The following is a 17,081-nucleotide window of genomic DNA, read 5'->3' on the forward strand; positions in this document are numbered from 1 at the left end:
GCCTCGGCCTCCCAAAGTGCTGGGATTACAGGCATGAGCCACTGTGCCTGGCCGACTCAATTTTATAACAACCAGCTCCCTGGTAATACAGTCCCTCCAGAGCAAGAACTCACTCATCTCTGAGAGAGGGCATTAATCTATTCATGAGGGCTCCAATCCCATGACCCAAACAGCTCCCACTAGGCCCCACCTCCTGACACCATCACATTAGGGATTAAATTTCAAGTGAGTTTCAGAGGATATAAACTCAAACCATAGCAACCAGGAACTGAATTTAGCCAATAACCTGAATGAACTTGGAAGCAGATTCTTCTCCAGAGCCTTCAGAAGGAAGTGTAGTCCACCTGAGACCTTGATTCTAGCCTCATAAGGTCCTAATATGGTTTGGTTCTATGTCCCCACCCAAATCTCATGTCGAACTGTAATCCCCATGTATTGAAGGAGGGGCCTGGTGGGAGATGACTGAATCATGGGGATGGATTACCCCCTTGCTCTTCTCATGGTAGAGTTCTCATGAGATCTGGTTGTTTGAATGTGTGTAGCACTTCCCCCTTCACTCTCTCTCTCTCCTGCTCTGGCCATGTGAAGACTGTGCCTGCTTCCCCTTCACTTTCTGCCATGATTGTACATTTCTTGGGGCCTCCCTAGCCTTGGCTCCTGTACACCCTGTGGAACTGTGAGTCAGTTAAACCTCTTTTCTTTTAAATTACCCAGTCTCAGATAGTTCTTTATAGCAGTGTGAGAAGGGACTAATACAGGCCCTGAGCAGAGAACCAGCCACGATGTGCTTGAACTTACCGCCCACAGAATTCTGAGCTAATAAATGGGTTAAAGCTACCTAAGTTTATGGTCATTTGTTAAGCTGCAATAAAAATGGAATATAACATTGTTGCTAATTTATCAAGCATTATTGATCTCTAAATTAGTTTTCCACTTTGATTTCCTTTGCCATCTTTTGCTCTGAATGGAATTCAAGTGAGAAGAACCTAGAATTGCAAAGATAAATTTAACACGGTAAATAGAAGTCACCGTGCTAATTATTATTATTATTATTATTTACCATTTGGAGAACAGAATTGGTGCTTTCAGGAAGTGAACATGCCCTTGTATATTCATGAAAAAATGTTCACACCCATGAGGAGGCCTCAAGCTGTCACAAAGTCTGAGAGTAGAAATAGGACCTTTCTAACTTCCTCTTCAGCATGTGATATTTCTATCAGGGAGGGGGTTAAAGATAAGTCTGGAAAGGCCCCATCCCTCCTCCTGAACGCTAGCTCTCTTGAGGGAGCCACCATAAAGAGAATGGTGAAGTTTAGTCCTAATGGGTTTACTTTCTCCAAGATTGAGTAACTGATCTGCCATATAACACATGATTCATTCACTTGGGTTTGTAAAAATATATTCTACAAGTGATTCAGAAGAAAAATAAACATGGTTCTCTGGCATGAGACCATGGAAAGGTAGGGTAACCAAAGGATGGTGAGGCTATAAAAAATACAATTCAAATTTGCCAGTTGTAAATTTTCTTAGTAAGGAATTAATGAGGAAATCTCTAAAGAAGCTTATGTGGCAACACTTGTGAGCACTCTTGATTAGATTGACTCAGATTTTCAGAGTATATATGCAAAGTAGACAAAAAGACTTATAACCAGGAACTGGTCTACCAGCAAGAATCATTCCTGGAGCCAAACCCAAATTGTGCTATGCAGAAGAAATAAAGATTGTTTTCCAATACTGTGTCTAGAGTAAGGAATAGTTGCACCCAGGTGGATCCTGCTGGTGGATGGTCAAGAGAAAGTCAGCTTCCTTAACTCCTCCTTAGCTTCTGTCCTCTTGGTTTGTGAGGGGATGGTTAGAAGAAAGAAAAGAGCTCACTGCCCTACATAGGTTCAAGTCTTCCAACACGGATAAAGCATATTCTGGCAGGTTCATACAATTTTCACATGAGATGGATAAGCCATTGCAAATGATCTTTGATAAATCTTGAAGAAAATGGAGAGATGTAAGAGGACTAGAGATGAGCAAAGAACAAGGAATTTTGCACAAAGGAAGAGCCACCAGAAGTGTAGATGATGGTAACTTGAAGTCAAGGCAAGGCAAGGTCTTCAAGTGATGGCTTGTGTATCCCTGGTAGAAAAAACAGCAGTTCCCAGGAGTCAGGAGCTTTAAGAGCAGATTAGGTCAGATTGCTTTCCATTTCTTCTTGCACAGAGTCAGTAATTGGTCAGGGAAATATGGCACGCATAATGTATTTTGGCTTCAACAAACAATAATGTCCTTGTGGACAATGTGGGAACATGAGGGCTGTATGTGGGCTTAGAAACAAGCTGAATCACTATGCACAGTTGATATCAACTCATTAACAGTTATTAATGAGATGAACTCAAACCCAAGAATATGCATGATATGGATCTCTGTCCACAGTCATCTTCAGTTCAACATATTCATCAATCAGTGATTAAAATATATAGAGGGTAAAAGTGTAGAGGAAAAAATACACAGAAAAAAATTGATGACAGATGTTGGAAGGAATACTGGGGAGACTGGATGAAATACCAGTGCAGGAAAGTACCAGCTCCCCCGTCCATCTCCAGAATTGTATTTTCTCTTAAAAACAAAACAAAACAAATCTAGTTAATTAGTCCACCAAGATGGCATTTTAAAAAATGTTTCTGAGTGATGCACAAAGATGGCATCTTAATGCCTTAATTTGCATTTTTATTACTTGTAAGAGAGCATTTGATCAAAGTTTTATTGATCATCTGTAATCATGTTTTACATGTGATTTACCTTTTCATAGAATTTGTTCATTTTGCTATTGAGGTATGTCTTTATTAATCTGTAACACTCTCTATATGTTAACTTCTTGCCCATTATTCTAGATATTTTACTCAGTTTGCCATTTGCCTTCTAATCTTGCTTCTGGTAGTTTTTGGTATAAAAAGTGCAAGCTTTTCAAAATGGTTAAATCTCTCATTCTCTTAAGGTTTCTGTGTTAACAAATAGGCTTAGAAATCTCTTACCCCCTTTAATATTAGGTAAATATTCACTAACATTTCCTAATCCTTTTAGGTTTCAATTTAAGTCTGTAATCCATCCGGATTTTATTTTGGTATATGGTATAAGCTCTAGTGATCAAAATTATTTGATTCTAAATGGTTAGCCAATTTTCTCAGCACTGGTTATGAATAATTTATCATTTCCCCAATGATCTGAAACAGTATCAAAACAACAAAAACAACAATAATTAACAATAGCTAACATTTGCATATTGCTTATTCTGTGCCAGGCACTGTTTCAACCTGTACTAACTCACTGATTTCTCGCACTACCTAGAGGTGGGTAGTATTGCTATCATTCCCATATTATTACAGCATCCCTCAGTGTGGGGACTGAGGCACAGAATGGATGAATAACTTGCACAAAGTCACACAGGCAGTGGTGGTGTTCAGATAAAGACTTGGACATCTGACTCCAGTATTCAATCTTTGACAGCATTTGATATACTTGGATTTGGTTCTAGGTTATTTTGTTCCAATGTATTCATTCCTATTCTAATACTGCACTGTTTCACTATCTTGCAATTCAAGTCACTTTCCTAACATTTTTTTCTTTACTAATTCTTCACTTAATCACTGTTTCTCCTTCCATTTTATAATCTAGCTTCTTGGCTGGGCGTGGTGGCTCATGCCTATAATTCTAGCACTTTGGGAGGCCAAGGCGGGCAGATGACCTGAGGTCAAGAGTTCGAGACCAGCCTGGCCAACATGGTGAAGCCGTGTCTCTAATAAAATACAAAACTAGCCAGGCGTGGTGGAGTACGCCTTGTAGTCCCAGCTACTAGGGAGACTGGGGCAGGAGAATCACTTGAATCTGGGAGGTGGAGGTTGCAGTGAGCCAAGATCACGCCAGTGCTCTCCAGTCTGGGTGACAGAGCAAGACTCTGTCTCAAAAAATAATGTGCAACTCAACTGTGAGTGTTTTTTAGTTTACAATTGGGGATCTCCCTGGAGTTGGCATGTGATGGTCCCCAAATAGAAAGTATGCCTTTCAAAGTACTTTCACATCAATTTTCTTATTTTATCCTCTCAGTAAACCTGCTGAGCAGAGCAGGGCGGTATGATCCTTGTTGAGGTATAGAGAAAATGACAGGTGACTCAACAAAGGATATTCCTTTGCTATATCTGAACATCAGGGCTATCACTTTTGGAACCCAAATTCAAATAATATCATAATGACTTGCCCCTCCATGCAAAAGAAAACAGCCCATAAAAATCTATCACGTGTAATTGACTTGCGAAAGGATGAACAAAAAATGTAACATGTTGCATAGTATTTGTATGCTCAACAAGATCAGCTTTTTCTTCCTTGTAACTTTAACATGGTCTGGCTTTACACTTCTTTTGCAGAAATACCCTGTAACTGTAATTTCCTGAGGCTGCATATCCACAGGGCCAACTCAGGGGACACACAGGCACGCTGGGCATTCTTGGGATTCTTTGTTAAATGAGGCCAAGCTCTGGGTTAAAATGGATTGAGCACAGTGGGGTGTGTGCCTCCTGGGAGGCGGTGATGCCCTGCACTCTGGGCTAAGCATGTGGTTTTGTCCCACAGATTCATCACTCACACTGCTGCAGATGGCGGGTGTTGGACTGGGCTCCATGGCTGTTGTGGTCATTCTTACATTCCTCTCCTTCTCAGCGGTGTGGTATGTGAGCCTGTCATTTTTGAGAAATGAGTGGAATGGAGGGAAGGATGGGTCAGAGTCATGAAGAACAGCTGGGGATAAGGGGAGTCAAAGGGAGTGTGGGTGGAGATTGTCCTTGGCTCAGCAGAGCACACTCAGCGGTGAAAGGCATGACTAACCCTGTACCTCCAGGTAGCATGGGGGATGCTTTCCCAGGAAAAGAGCAGGACCAGTGATGGCTGCCCTAGCCACACACAGAGTGGTGGCTGAGCTTCCGTGCTGCTCCCCCTTGCCTCCTCCCATGGGTGTGCGTGTGAACTGTGCATAGAGACGCACAGTGGAAAACCAAAGTGTGTTCATATTTGTCTCTTTTCTTTTCCTCCTTCGCGTCTAGATGGCAGATGGACACTGAGTGGGGAGGATGCACTGCTGCTGGGGCAGGTGTTCTGGCAGCTTCTCAGGTGCCCACACAGAGGCCCCGTCTGACTTCCGTCCAGGGAGCATGTGGGCCTGCAACTTTCTTCATTCCCAGCTGGGCCCCCTTCCTGGATTCAAGATGGTGGCTATCCCTGTGGAGTCCCCCAAAAGGAGACAACTCAGGAATTCTGAGTCTTCCCTGCTACAGGACCAGTTCTGTGCAATGAACTTGAGACTCCTGATGTGCAGTGTGATATTGACCAAAGGCTACAGATCTGTGAATCTTGGCTGGGACTTCCTCTGAGTGATGCTTGAGGGTCAGCTCCTCCAGACATTGACTGCAAGAAAATCTCTGCAACCTCCTATCTAAGCATCTCTGTTAATTCATTCAGAATCCATTTTTTACAATATGCAGTGAGATAGGCTTAAATTTGGGCTAGAGTTTGACTTTATGAAGGAGGTCATTGAAAAAGAGAACAATGATGTAGGCAAACGTTTCAAGCACTTTAGAAACAGAACTTTTCCTACAATTAGTTGATATACTAATGAGAAACTATACTAGCCTGGCCATGCCAATAAGTTTCCTGCTGTGTCTGTTAGGCAGCATTGCTTTGATACAATTCTTATTGTCCTATATATTCAAAAGTAATGTCTACATTCCAGTAAAAATATCCTGTAATTAAGATTGTTCTTCCCTTGGTTAATTTTTTGTTACTAAGCATCTTCCAAAAATGCTCTTTGCTCCCTGTTAGAAACTGAGATTTGGCCTACTCTGAATATGCTGAGTTGACAGATGGAGTCTATTTGATTTTACTTTTAAATCCTGAATTGACATTCTTTCCTTTTTTTTTTTTTTGAGATGGGCTCTCACTCTGTTGCCTAGGCTGGAGTGAAGTGGCACGATCTTGGCTCACTGCAACCTCTGCCTCTCAGGTTCAAGTGATTCTCCTGCCTCAGCCTCCCAAGTAGCTGGGATTAAAGGGGCCCCCCACCATGCCTAGCTAATTTTTGTATTTTTAGTAGAGACAGGGTTTCACCATGTTGGCCAGCGTGGTTTCAAACTCCTGATCTCAGTTGATTTGCCCACCTTGGCTTCCCAAAGTGCTGAGATTACAGGTGTGAGTCACGCGCCCGGCCCTAACAAACAACTTAACTCCAAGACTCAGTAAGAAATGAATGGGGAAGGAAAGACTGGCATCTCTCCTTCTCCCTTGCTTGCTAGGCCTAGAGAAGAAAAACCATGGAGGAGGGGAGAGGGGGACGGTGATACTGCACAGACTCAAGATGCAGTTCTTAGCAAAAGGGGGTACCCTTTTGCAGTGGGCTGGTGTGTTCACCGGCTTGCTGGGTGTCATTAAGGGTGACTCTGAGTGCCTTGGGCTTATGGGCAGATGAAGAGACAAGAGGAACAAGTAGAAATTCCCCATGTAGCTGCTCCACCCTAGGGCGTCCAGAGTGTATCCACTCTAATGGGAAGAATTAGAGAGAGGGGAGTAATATCCTGACACTCAGGTGTTCAATGCCAGCTGTCAGCCCCTGGCCCCTGCCAGTATTAGGAATGATTCTCCTGTCCTCTGGGGTACTGCCCTCCGACGACAACTTAGGATCAACATTTAAAACCCTTTCTGCTCTCATCTGAGGTAAATTATAGACCAGAACAGGTCTATAATGGGGACAGGTCCCCATCCTAACCCCCAGAGACTGTTCTCTCAATAGATGAATAACAAATAGCTCCTAAGTTTTAATTTTTATGTGCAATAATGCAAACATACTATTTTTATAGCTCCTGAACTAAATTGGGTGTCAATACAAATTATTGTGGTTAGTGTAGGGCAGGGCCTCTGATGAGTAAGGCTCTTTCCTCAAAGCCCATCTTTGTCCAAAGACGGAATCTGAGCCTCCCCTTGACTTACTTTAGTTTTTGCCAGTTTTGTAAATGCTGTATGCTTCCATACCACCCCCTTCCCTAATTTCCAGCTCTAGAATTAACTGCCAAAGATACAGTTGTCCACATGGAATGTAGCATAATTGTCATAGAAAGGAAGAAACCTCCCTTGCTTAGTATTAAAAGTTTCTGGTTAAAATAACTGACCAAATATTAAGTAAAACATCATCTTCTGGGTACAATGCAGAAAAGTAAAAGCAGTTCATATAAGATTACTAAACTTTGGGAGACCTTCAAGACTAGCCCTGGCAACATAGTGAGACCCCATCTCTGCAAAAAAAGTTTTAAAATTAGCCGGGCATGGTGGTACGCACCTGTAGTCCCAGCTACTCAGGAGGCTGAGGCAGGAGGATCGCTTGAGCCCAGGAGTTTGAGGTTGCAGTGAGCCATGGTCACACCACTGCACTCCAGCCTGCGTGACAGTGTGAGATCCAAAAATATTTACTAAAATAGCAAAAATGTGGACTTTGGGGTTTCCTCTAACTGCTGCAAATTATAACACAGAATTGCTCAGTGTTGATAATTCAATTGTGGGACCAAGTCTTCTGGCTGCCCTAGTTCTCTTTTCTGGCATATGAAAGCCCTTGAGCTAGCTATGGAACTATTCTTTGGACAGCCTTTTTGGATCCCAGGAATGTCGGGCCTTTGAATTTCCAAACTACATATATATATACAGTATGTGTGTATGTATACCTGTCTTTTCACTGTAAGGCACCTGCACCCATCCCTTCTAGAAGGAGCCACAAACAACCGAGCAAATGGATGGAGGTTAATTAAGGGGAAGAGAAAATAGTCTGTTCTCTGACTCAAGACCTGAAGTTGCAGTGGGGCACGTAAGGTAAGACCAGAGCAGAAGTGATTATCTTGAAATTCCACTTTAGCTTGGAATAAAGTCAATATTTAAAGTGATTTTAAAGGAAATAAAGAAGAACCTCCAGTGCTTCCTTTTCATTGCTAATCTCACATTCTGATTGTCTAAACCTTCTGTTTTCCCATTCTGTTCTTCTAAGAGGAGCTCAATGGTCTCATAGAAGTCAATCAAATAGCGTTGTAAGAACGTTTTACCTACCACATCCTTTGTTGGTTAGACTGAACCAACAGAGCAGTGCCTGCTTCTGGGGAGGGAGGGGGTATGGCCTTTTCTGTGCCCCAGTTTGTGGGAGGGTGAGCCAATGAAGCAAGTCAATTTAAAAGGCAATGTGTGCTCTTGTTTCAGAAAGAGTGAATCCTTTCGGTGGTGGGGGTGGAGTGTGTGTGTGGTGGGTGGGGGGATGGGGCATGCACATCTAGATCCATACTTTTTGGGCTCAACTCGGGGTTACCAAAATAGAGTCAAACTCCACTCAGGATTACCCAAATGGAGTCAAATTGTGTGTGTGGTTTTGTAACATGATTCTTTCACTCATCAACATTTCCTGGCCACATTTTTCATGTCACTCATGACTGCATCATAAGTTTGTACCATACTTCATTTAACTAATACTCCGTTGTGCATTTAGAATATTTTCAGATGTTTATTGTCCTTATAAAAGTCTGTATGAAGGTATGCAACTATCACTTAGGCCACATTCCTGGAAGTAAATGGAATGGAAACTATGTACATTTTACAGTGCAGATTGCTGGAAGAGTTTTATGCAAAAATTTATACAAAAATTTATACTCTCACCAGCAGAAAGCCTCAGCGCCACTGAGTGCTGTTGTATTGTTCATCTTGATTAATCTGGTATGTGAAGAAGGATGTTTCAATCTTTTGCCTGCATCTCTCTGATTATTTTTGCTTGTTGATTGGCCAATTGTAATTCTGTCTTTGTGAGTTGTCTTTTTCTCAGTACTTGGCCTATTTGTCTTTGATTGATTTGAAAAAGCTCTTTATATTGTAGTGATTTTAATTCCTGTCATGTATTTTGTAAACAATTTTTCTAGTCTATAATTTCTAAAAATGATGACCTTTTTTTAACCTTGTTTGTATTATATTTTGCCACACAAAAATTTTAAATTTGTGTAGTCAAATTTATCAGTCTTTTCCCTTATGTTGGACCTTCTAATCTCAAGGTACTAAATATAATCTAGCATTTTTAAAAAACATTTAAAAATTTTAGTCCATCTAAAATTTATTTTAGGATAGGGAGTGAGGCAGGGGAAGGTATCTTTTTAAATAAAAATCGTTGCTAAATGGTTGGCTAGTTGTCCTATTAATAGTCATTGAGACCAGGAGCAGTGGCTCACGCCTGTAATCCCAGCACTTTGGGAGGCTGAGGTGGGAGGATCACTTGAGGTCAGGAGTTTGAGACTAGCCTGGGCAACATGGCAACACCCCATCTTTACAAAAAATAAGAATTAGCAGGGGCCAGGCGCAGTGGGTCACACCTGTAATCTTTGGGAGGTCAAGGCGGGTGGATCACTTGAGGCCAGGTGTTCAAGACCAGCTTGGCCAACATGGTGAAACCCTGTCTTTACTAAAAATACAAAAATTAGCCAGGTGTGGTGGTGCACACTTGTAGTCCTAGCTACTTGGGAGGCCAAAGCAGGAGGATCCCTTGAACAGGGAAGGGTGAAGCTGCAGTGAGATGTGGTCATACCACTGCACTCCGGCTGGGTGAGAGAACAAGACTCTGTTTCAAAAAAAAAAAAAGGCCTTGACTGTTTTTTTCATTAGTGATTTGAAATCATATACTGAATCATATACTAAAGTCTATTTCTGAACTTCCTCTTTTGTTTCACTGATCTATTTCTGTGCCAACACCACCTACTGTAACTTTAAAATAGGTTTTTGTTTATACTAAGTAAGAATATGTTACCATTATTTTTCTGTTAAGTTTTTTTTTTTTTTGAGACAAGATCTCACTCTATCACTCTGTTGCTCAGGCTGGAGTGCAGTGGCACGATCTCAGCTCACTGTAACCTCTGCCTCTCTGCTTCAAGCGATTCTCCCACCTCATCCTCCCGAGTAACTGGGAACTACAGATGCGTATCACCATACCCGGCTAATCTTTGTATTTTTAGTAGAGAGGGGTGTGTCACCATGTCGGCCAGGCTGGTCTCGAACTCGTGACCTCAAGTGATCCACCCGCCCCCGCCTCCCAAAGTGCTGGGATTACTGGCGTGAGCCACTGAGGCTGGCCTGAGTATTCTAGTTTGTAACTTACAAGGTCATTTATATGTATATGTTGTTGTGCTTGTCTAGCTATTTTATATTTTGTTATTCTGAACTCTTGGCCTCTATCTCAGCTCCAGCCCCTGAAAGCACAGGAGTGCTTTTGCTCTGCCAGTCTGCCTTTTTTGGGAAATCACATTAAGATGGCTCCTCCAGCACAATTACTTCCTAGAGTGTCTGCATGACCCATGGAAACTCACAGATTTTTGGCATGCCAAACAGAGGATTATCCTGCCGTCACTGCTGGCTCCAGTCACAGACTTCAGTTTTCTTTTTTTTTTTTTTTTTTGAGACGGAGTCTCGCTCTGTCGCCCAGGCTGGAGTGCAGTGGCCGGATCTCAGCTCACTGCAAGCTCCGCCTCCCGGGTTTAGGCCATTCTCCTGCCTCAGCCTCCCGAGTAGCTGGGACTACAGGCGCCCGCCACCTCGCCCAGCTATTTTTTTGTATTTTTTAGTAGAGACGGGGTTTCACCGTATTAGCCAGGATGATCTCGATCTCCTGACCTCGTGATCCGCCCGTCTCGGCCTCCCAAAGTGCTGGGATTACAGGCTTGAGCCACCACGCCCGGCCCAGACTTCAGTTTTCTTACCTGTTAGAGCCTTTGTCCTCTGACTGGTGGAAATGGAACTTACTTCTTTTTGTTCTGCCCTGCCACTAGGCTGGCAGCCTCCACTTCTTGACCCTTGGGTTTCTTATTCTTGGAATCAGATAGGAGGCCCTGTGTCTTCTGTTGCTGTAGAGAACACAAGTCATATTCTCTGAGTGGAGATCTTTTTGAAGCTCCTCTTTCCAGGCTTGTACTGAGGGACCTCCAGACCCTCTACTACGTGGTGTCAAAGCTGCCAAGAGCCTTCACATGCTGGGTCTGTCAATTGACTTTCTCACCTTTGACCAGATGCATTCACTGGAGCAGCACAGAGATTTGGGGGAGTGAAAGGGCACCGTTTCTTTGGGTCCATGGGCGTGCATCCCATCCCCTAGCCTTGGGGTTAGCAGGATTCAGAATTTATGAGCTTGGTCTGCAAAAGTCTACCTCTGCCAGATGGGGGAGAACCTAGTGTGTGGACCTGAAGGGTTAGCTCTGTGCTTTAGTCCCTGGGAGCAGCCATCTTGAGTCTTGGCGGGCTTGGCAAGTAAGGAGACATTGACCAGATTCAAAGCTTCCAGAGGTGGTGAAAACTCCAGGGACCAGTAATGGAGAGCACAAAGGTCCTTCTTAGCCCCCATGACCCTTCCAAGCCAAGAACTTGGCAGTAGCTGTGAGTAGCAGAGATAGGCAGAGGAGGTGAGGGGCACCTATAGCTCTTAGCCATGAGTTATGACTCCCTCCATCCAAGGGAGACCCAAGAACATGAAAGGGGGCTCAGTTCCAAGGATCAGAGGGAACTTGGGTTGTTTTGGGATAATGACTGTGGCTGAGGGTGTCACGGAGATGAACAACAGAATTGGTGTGCAACAGATGAGCTCCAGTACCCTTGATGGTTTGCATGGGTTTTACTCTGCTGATGATGGTCAGGGACAGTAGTGAGGCTTTCTACAATGCTGCCTTCTGCCTAACCACAGGCGGCTCCCACAAAAGGGGAACTGTCGTTATGGAGCCTAGGAATGGATAGTCAGAGAGCAGCGGCTGGGCAGTGCAGCTCCTGCATTGGACAAGGTCCTGGCTAGAGAATGTCAGTGTCCACACTGCACGTAGCCCTGTGGAGGAGACGATGTAGGAGGCTGTCAGCCTTGAAGACTCTAGCCTAAGTACTCCACCACCACCCTGGCTGGGCTCCAAGGGCACAAATCAGCTTTTTGAATCTGACTTGGCTTCCTGTGATCTGCATTCATGAATATGCTTACTAGAGTTCTCATGGAAAAGGAATACACAACCATTCGGTCTGAATGTCAGTCTGAGTTTGGTGCCTCCAAAACAATTCTCTGGATTAGATGGAGAATGAAGAAACTTCACAAAGGCAAAAGGAGAGGTCCCCATCCTGATCCCCAGAGACTGCTTCTCAGAGTCTCCATCTGTTCATCTCTGCTGTTAGCCACGTTCCTTTACTTTCCCTCATTTCTGTAGCCACTCCTGTGGCTTCCTCTCTTTCAACCTGCAGGCTGCTGCTGCCCTGCCTTAGACCCTTGTAGGCTTCTGTAGAGATGCTACTCAGATGGGGGTGGAGCTAGATGCAGAACTGAAACCTACCTAGGAGATCTAGCTTGGAGAGCTTGTGAATCTTAGGAGTGCCAGGCGTGGAATGACTAAAACTTGTCACCGCATGAGATAAATGAAAAGCCACTTCTGGAGGGAATGAGGCGGTCTGCCTTTATTGAAGAGATACATATTATTGAACAGCTCTGGGCAGTTGATTGTGTGCCTGGGAGAGCTAACCATGTTTACTCTACACTTGACCTGTGATGGTCTGTATTGATTGTATCACACGCTTAGCTTTCTAAGGCTAACCGGGTCATTATCCTCAGTACCTGCCTGCAGCCAGGTTGCCAGCTGGCCCTTGATTTCCCACCCAACTCGTTCAGTTTGCCCTCAATCCTGGGGCTTCACTAATTTCCCAAAAAGATATGGTTGGTAACACCTGTAGTTTGCTGTTGCATGTTACCTGACTTTTGGGAAACTCAAATAAACACTTTTCAAACGCATTGACCAGTTTTACTCTATGACTTCTACTTTGCATAATCGCTAGCTTGGTCACGCATCATGCTGCTTTCTGGTAAGCTGAAAGGAAAATAAATGGTCTAAACTGAGCAACAAGAAAGCAAACTTAAGCAGGTACTTTCCAAGTGAAATGAGAACAGGAGATTGGGTTCAGAAGAAAGGATGCCCAGCTAGATTGAACTTTCAAGTGTTTTCCAACTGGAAAACTCCAACGTTCTTCGATCTCAGAGAATTTCCAATCTAATTTCAAGGAAGTCCCTCAGGAGCCCCTTTGCAAGGGTGGTTATAGAGCCATTTACGTCTGCTTTAATAAAACTACTGCTTGTAAAGAAAGAAAACTTAATTTTCAGTCATCCGTAACACAAAAAAGTGAGGTTTGATGCACAGTAAAAGGAATCATTATTTAAGTTAGTCTGAGTTATACTGTATTTTGGAAATGTTCCACATTCAATATTTATGCCATGTACTCTAAAACCAAAGTATGTAGATTATAAAAAATTATTTCCAGAAATAAGCTTGCTGAATCACCACAGTTTTAATTTATTTATTTTAACTACTGGGTTCCTGAATGTTTTTGTCTGATTGGCCTATTTTCAGTTGCCCTGGGTCCACCCTTGAGCCCCTCTTTGAGCCTGTCATTTAGAGAAGTACAAGTACCTCCTGCTAAGAATAAAGTCTTGATCGCAGTTTCAGTGAATTATCAGGAAAGTGTGAGAATAAATGGGAATAAATGTCTAAACATTTGGGAAAAACTTGTTTGCAATAAATATGGTTAACAAAGAGTGAATAGGCTTACTACATAAAATTGTTACTCATCAATTAAAAAAAACTATATGATCCTCCTCCACGGGGAAAAATGATCAGATATTTCAAGTCCGCTGATATTTTTCTCTGGAAGTCAGACCTGTATACTTTGTCCTGCTTTATTGGCGTATAACTGACAAATAAAACTTTTATGTATTTAAGGCATACAATATGATGATATGATACACCTATACACTGTGACATGATTGCCTCAATCAAGCTAATTAACACATCCATCACCTCACCTTTTTTGTGTGTGGTGAGAACACTTAGATTTACTCCTATAGCCCATTTCACGTGTACATTATTAACTCTAGTCACCATGCTGCACATTAGATCTCCGGAACTTATTAATCTTGTAACTGAAAGTTTGTACTCTTTGACCAACATTCCCCATTCCTCCCCAACCCGTAACTCTGGTAACCACCCTTTCACTCTCTGTTTCTATGAGTTCACCTGTTTTGGTTCCGCCTACAAGTGAGATCATGCAGTATTTGCCTTTGCCTTTCTGTGTCTGGCTTATTCACTTAGCATTATGTCCTCTGGGTTCGTGTATGTTATTGTAAATGACAAGGATTTCCTCTTCCTCCTCTTCTTCTTTCTTCTCCCTCCTCCTCCTCCTCCTCCTTCCCCTTCTTTTTTCCCTTCTTCTTCCCCTTCTTCCCCTTCTTTCTGTTTTTGTTTTGTTTTTGTTTTTGAGATAAGGCTGGTCTTGAACTCCTGGGCTCAAGCAATCCTCCTGCCTCAGCCTACCGAGTAGCTGGCCTGGTTCTACTTGCGTGCACCACCATGCCTAGCCTCCTTCATTTTTGCCTGAATGATATTCGTGTGTGTGTATGTGTGTGTGTGTGTGTGTGTGTGAATATTTTCTTCATCCATTCATTTGTCTACGAGCACTCAGGTTGATTCTGTGTCTTGGCTATTGTGAACAACTCTGTAATACATATGGGGGTACAGATAACCTCTTCCACATACTGATTTTATTTCTTTTGGATATATACCCAGAAGTGGGGTTGCTGGATCATACAGTAGTTCTATTTTTAATTTTTTGAGGAACTACCATACTGTTTTCCATAGTGGCTGTACCCATTTACATTCCCACCAACAGTGTGCAAGGGTTTCATTTCTCCATCTCTTCACCAACACTTGTTATCTTTTGACTTTTTGATGATAGCCATTCTAACAGACGTGAAGTGACGCTCACTGTGGTTTTGATTTGCATTTCCCTGATGATTAGTGATGTCATACACCTTTACACATACCTGTTGGTCACATATATATCTTCTTTGAAAAAAATCTATTCAGGTTCTTTGCCCATTTTTTAAAAATCAAGTTACTTGCTTTTTCTTTGCTGTTGAGTTTTATTAGTTCCTCAAGTATAATATGTTGGATATTAACTTTTTATTGATATATCATTTATAAATATTTTTTCCCATTCTATAGATTGCTTTTTTATTTTGTTGATTGTTTCCTTTGCTCTGCAGAAAATTTTAGTTTGATATAATTCCATTTGTCTTGTTTTGCTTTTGCTGCCTGAGCTTCTGGTGTCATACCTGTATTTTTATTTTTGTTTTTGTACCAAAGAAAGTGAAGCAACAAATGAAGAACATGAGAACACTGGAGTAGAAAGCTGGGTAAGCATCAGACAGCTGACTAAAATCTTCACTATCAAAATGGCAGGTGTGATTTTTTTTTTAACCTAGTTCACACAACATCTTCAACCTTTTCTTTTTTTTTTTTTGAGACTGAGTCTTGCTCTGTCGCCCAGGCTGGAGTGCAATGGTGTGATCTCGGCTCACCACAACCTCCACCTCCCAGGTTCAAGCGATTCTCCTGCCTCAGTTTAACCTTCATTTCACAACACCCAGCAACACCTTACCCAGCTCCTTCAGTGATGGAGTTTTTATACTACACAGTGGTTCAGAGTGACAAGCATAACAACAGAGTGAATAAGTACAAGAGGCCAGCAAGGGCTCCACAGGTGGAGTTTGAGCTGTCCTCAAAGGTTTAGTAGGGTTTTTTTTTCAGGCAGAGATGACTAGGAGGGAAATTCCAGGAATGGGGTGTGTGTGTGTGTGTGAGAGAGAGAATGTAAACAAAGGCACGAAATTGCACAAAGAACAACACTAAAGATTGAAATAGAGTGACTAGAGAGGAAAGTTCTAATGAAAAGGAGACATTACCAAAGTAAAAATAAAGAAAAAACAGTGCATTGGATTGGCTGAGTGTTGGGGGGGTGCCGGGAAATGGGTAAAGGAAGGGGACAATTTGCTTATTAAGTGTTGCAAAACAACATTTAAAAAGACATCTTCTAGACAAATTGTGACTCTAATGAGACTTCCCCAGAACATCTAGATATTCAACTGAATTATAGTTGTCCTTCTATGCATTTGAAAAACTAAATGCATATTCCAGTGACACTATTAGTGTTAACATTTTTTTTTCAGAAGTTACCTTTGAGAATTGCCTTCACAGTGTTTATGAGCTGCGAAAGAACATCAATTAGTCTTATTACTTTACAGTTTTCTCTGTCTCTGTCTCTCTATGAAGGGTAAAAATATTATATGTGCATATAAAATATATATCATTAAAACTTAGCCAGTTGGACCTTTCTTTTTCTATTTTTAATTTTAACTTTTGTGGGTACATAGTGTACATAGTCATGGAATGCATGAGGTGTTTTGATACAGATATGCAATGTGTGATAATCACAACACGGAGAATGGGGTATCTATCTCCTCAAGCATTTATACTTTGTATTATAAACAATCCAATTATACTCTTAGTTATTTTTAAATGTACAATTCAATTATGATGAACTATAGTCACCCTGTTGTGCTATCAAATACTAGGTCTTATTCGTAATTCTATATTTTTTGTATCCATTAACCATTCCCACCCCTCTCCCCTTCCACCACCCTTTCCAGCCAGTTGGACATTTCTTTTATAAACTGAAGTATGTGGTGAATGACTTTTAACCATTTCTGAAAATCAAACACAAGGTAAAAAGATTACACTTGTGGACTCAGAATACCAAAAATATGTGTTTCCAGCCCTGATGGCAATCTTAAAGAGGGATTGCAGGCATACCTGGAGGAGCCACAGCACTGTTGTCAGCACTGAGCCCACACGGGTAACTGTTGGCACAGGGACCGTATTCCATGTATATCTATGTTCTGAGAATATATTTTTTTTGTTATTGTGGTTGGAAAAGCTGTTATATGACAGTTTATGGCTCACAGTGGTGTCTGGCTGGTAGCCTTCAATGCAATGACTCATAAGAACCTCTCCTTCAGAGTATGGGAGGAGAAAACATTTCCTCAAGAGGGGTGATTTATTCTAAATAACTATACAACTCTCTTTATGTTAGGGAAGCCACAAGCTGCTTGTCACCTATATTGCACGTATTTCTCTATA

General features: G+C 42.1%; 1 protein-coding gene across 7 annotated transcripts in view; it reads left to right on the forward strand.

Annotated features, from left to right (window-relative positions):
* The window catches only part of SUSD1 (sushi domain containing 1), a 143,226-nt gene extending 137,439 nt beyond the window's left edge, over positions 1-5,787 (forward strand). For 6 of the 7 annotated variants that reach the window (XM_033237815.1, XM_033237812.1, XM_033237814.1 and 3 more), the window contains 2 exons: positions 4,615-4,708; positions 5,082-5,787. In XM_033237815.1, coding sequence (XP_033093706.1) covers positions 4,615-4,708; positions 5,082-5,099 — 112 coding nt within the window. In that variant the 3' untranslated portion in view covers positions 5,100-5,787. Of the gene's footprint in view, positions 1-4,409; positions 4,475-4,614; positions 4,709-5,081 lie in introns of all 7 variants that reach the window. The other variant, XM_033237818.1, reaches the window with a different exon arrangement.
* Positions 5,788-17,081: the final 11,294 nt, after the last annotated feature.

The sequence above is a fragment of the Trachypithecus francoisi genome, unplaced genomic scaffold (genome assembly GCF_009764315.1).
Source record: "Trachypithecus francoisi isolate TF-2019V2 unplaced genomic scaffold, Tfra_2.0 Lachesis_group16, whole genome shotgun sequence".
Classification (NCBI taxonomy): Eukaryota; Metazoa; Chordata; class Mammalia; order Primates; family Cercopithecidae; genus Trachypithecus; species Trachypithecus francoisi.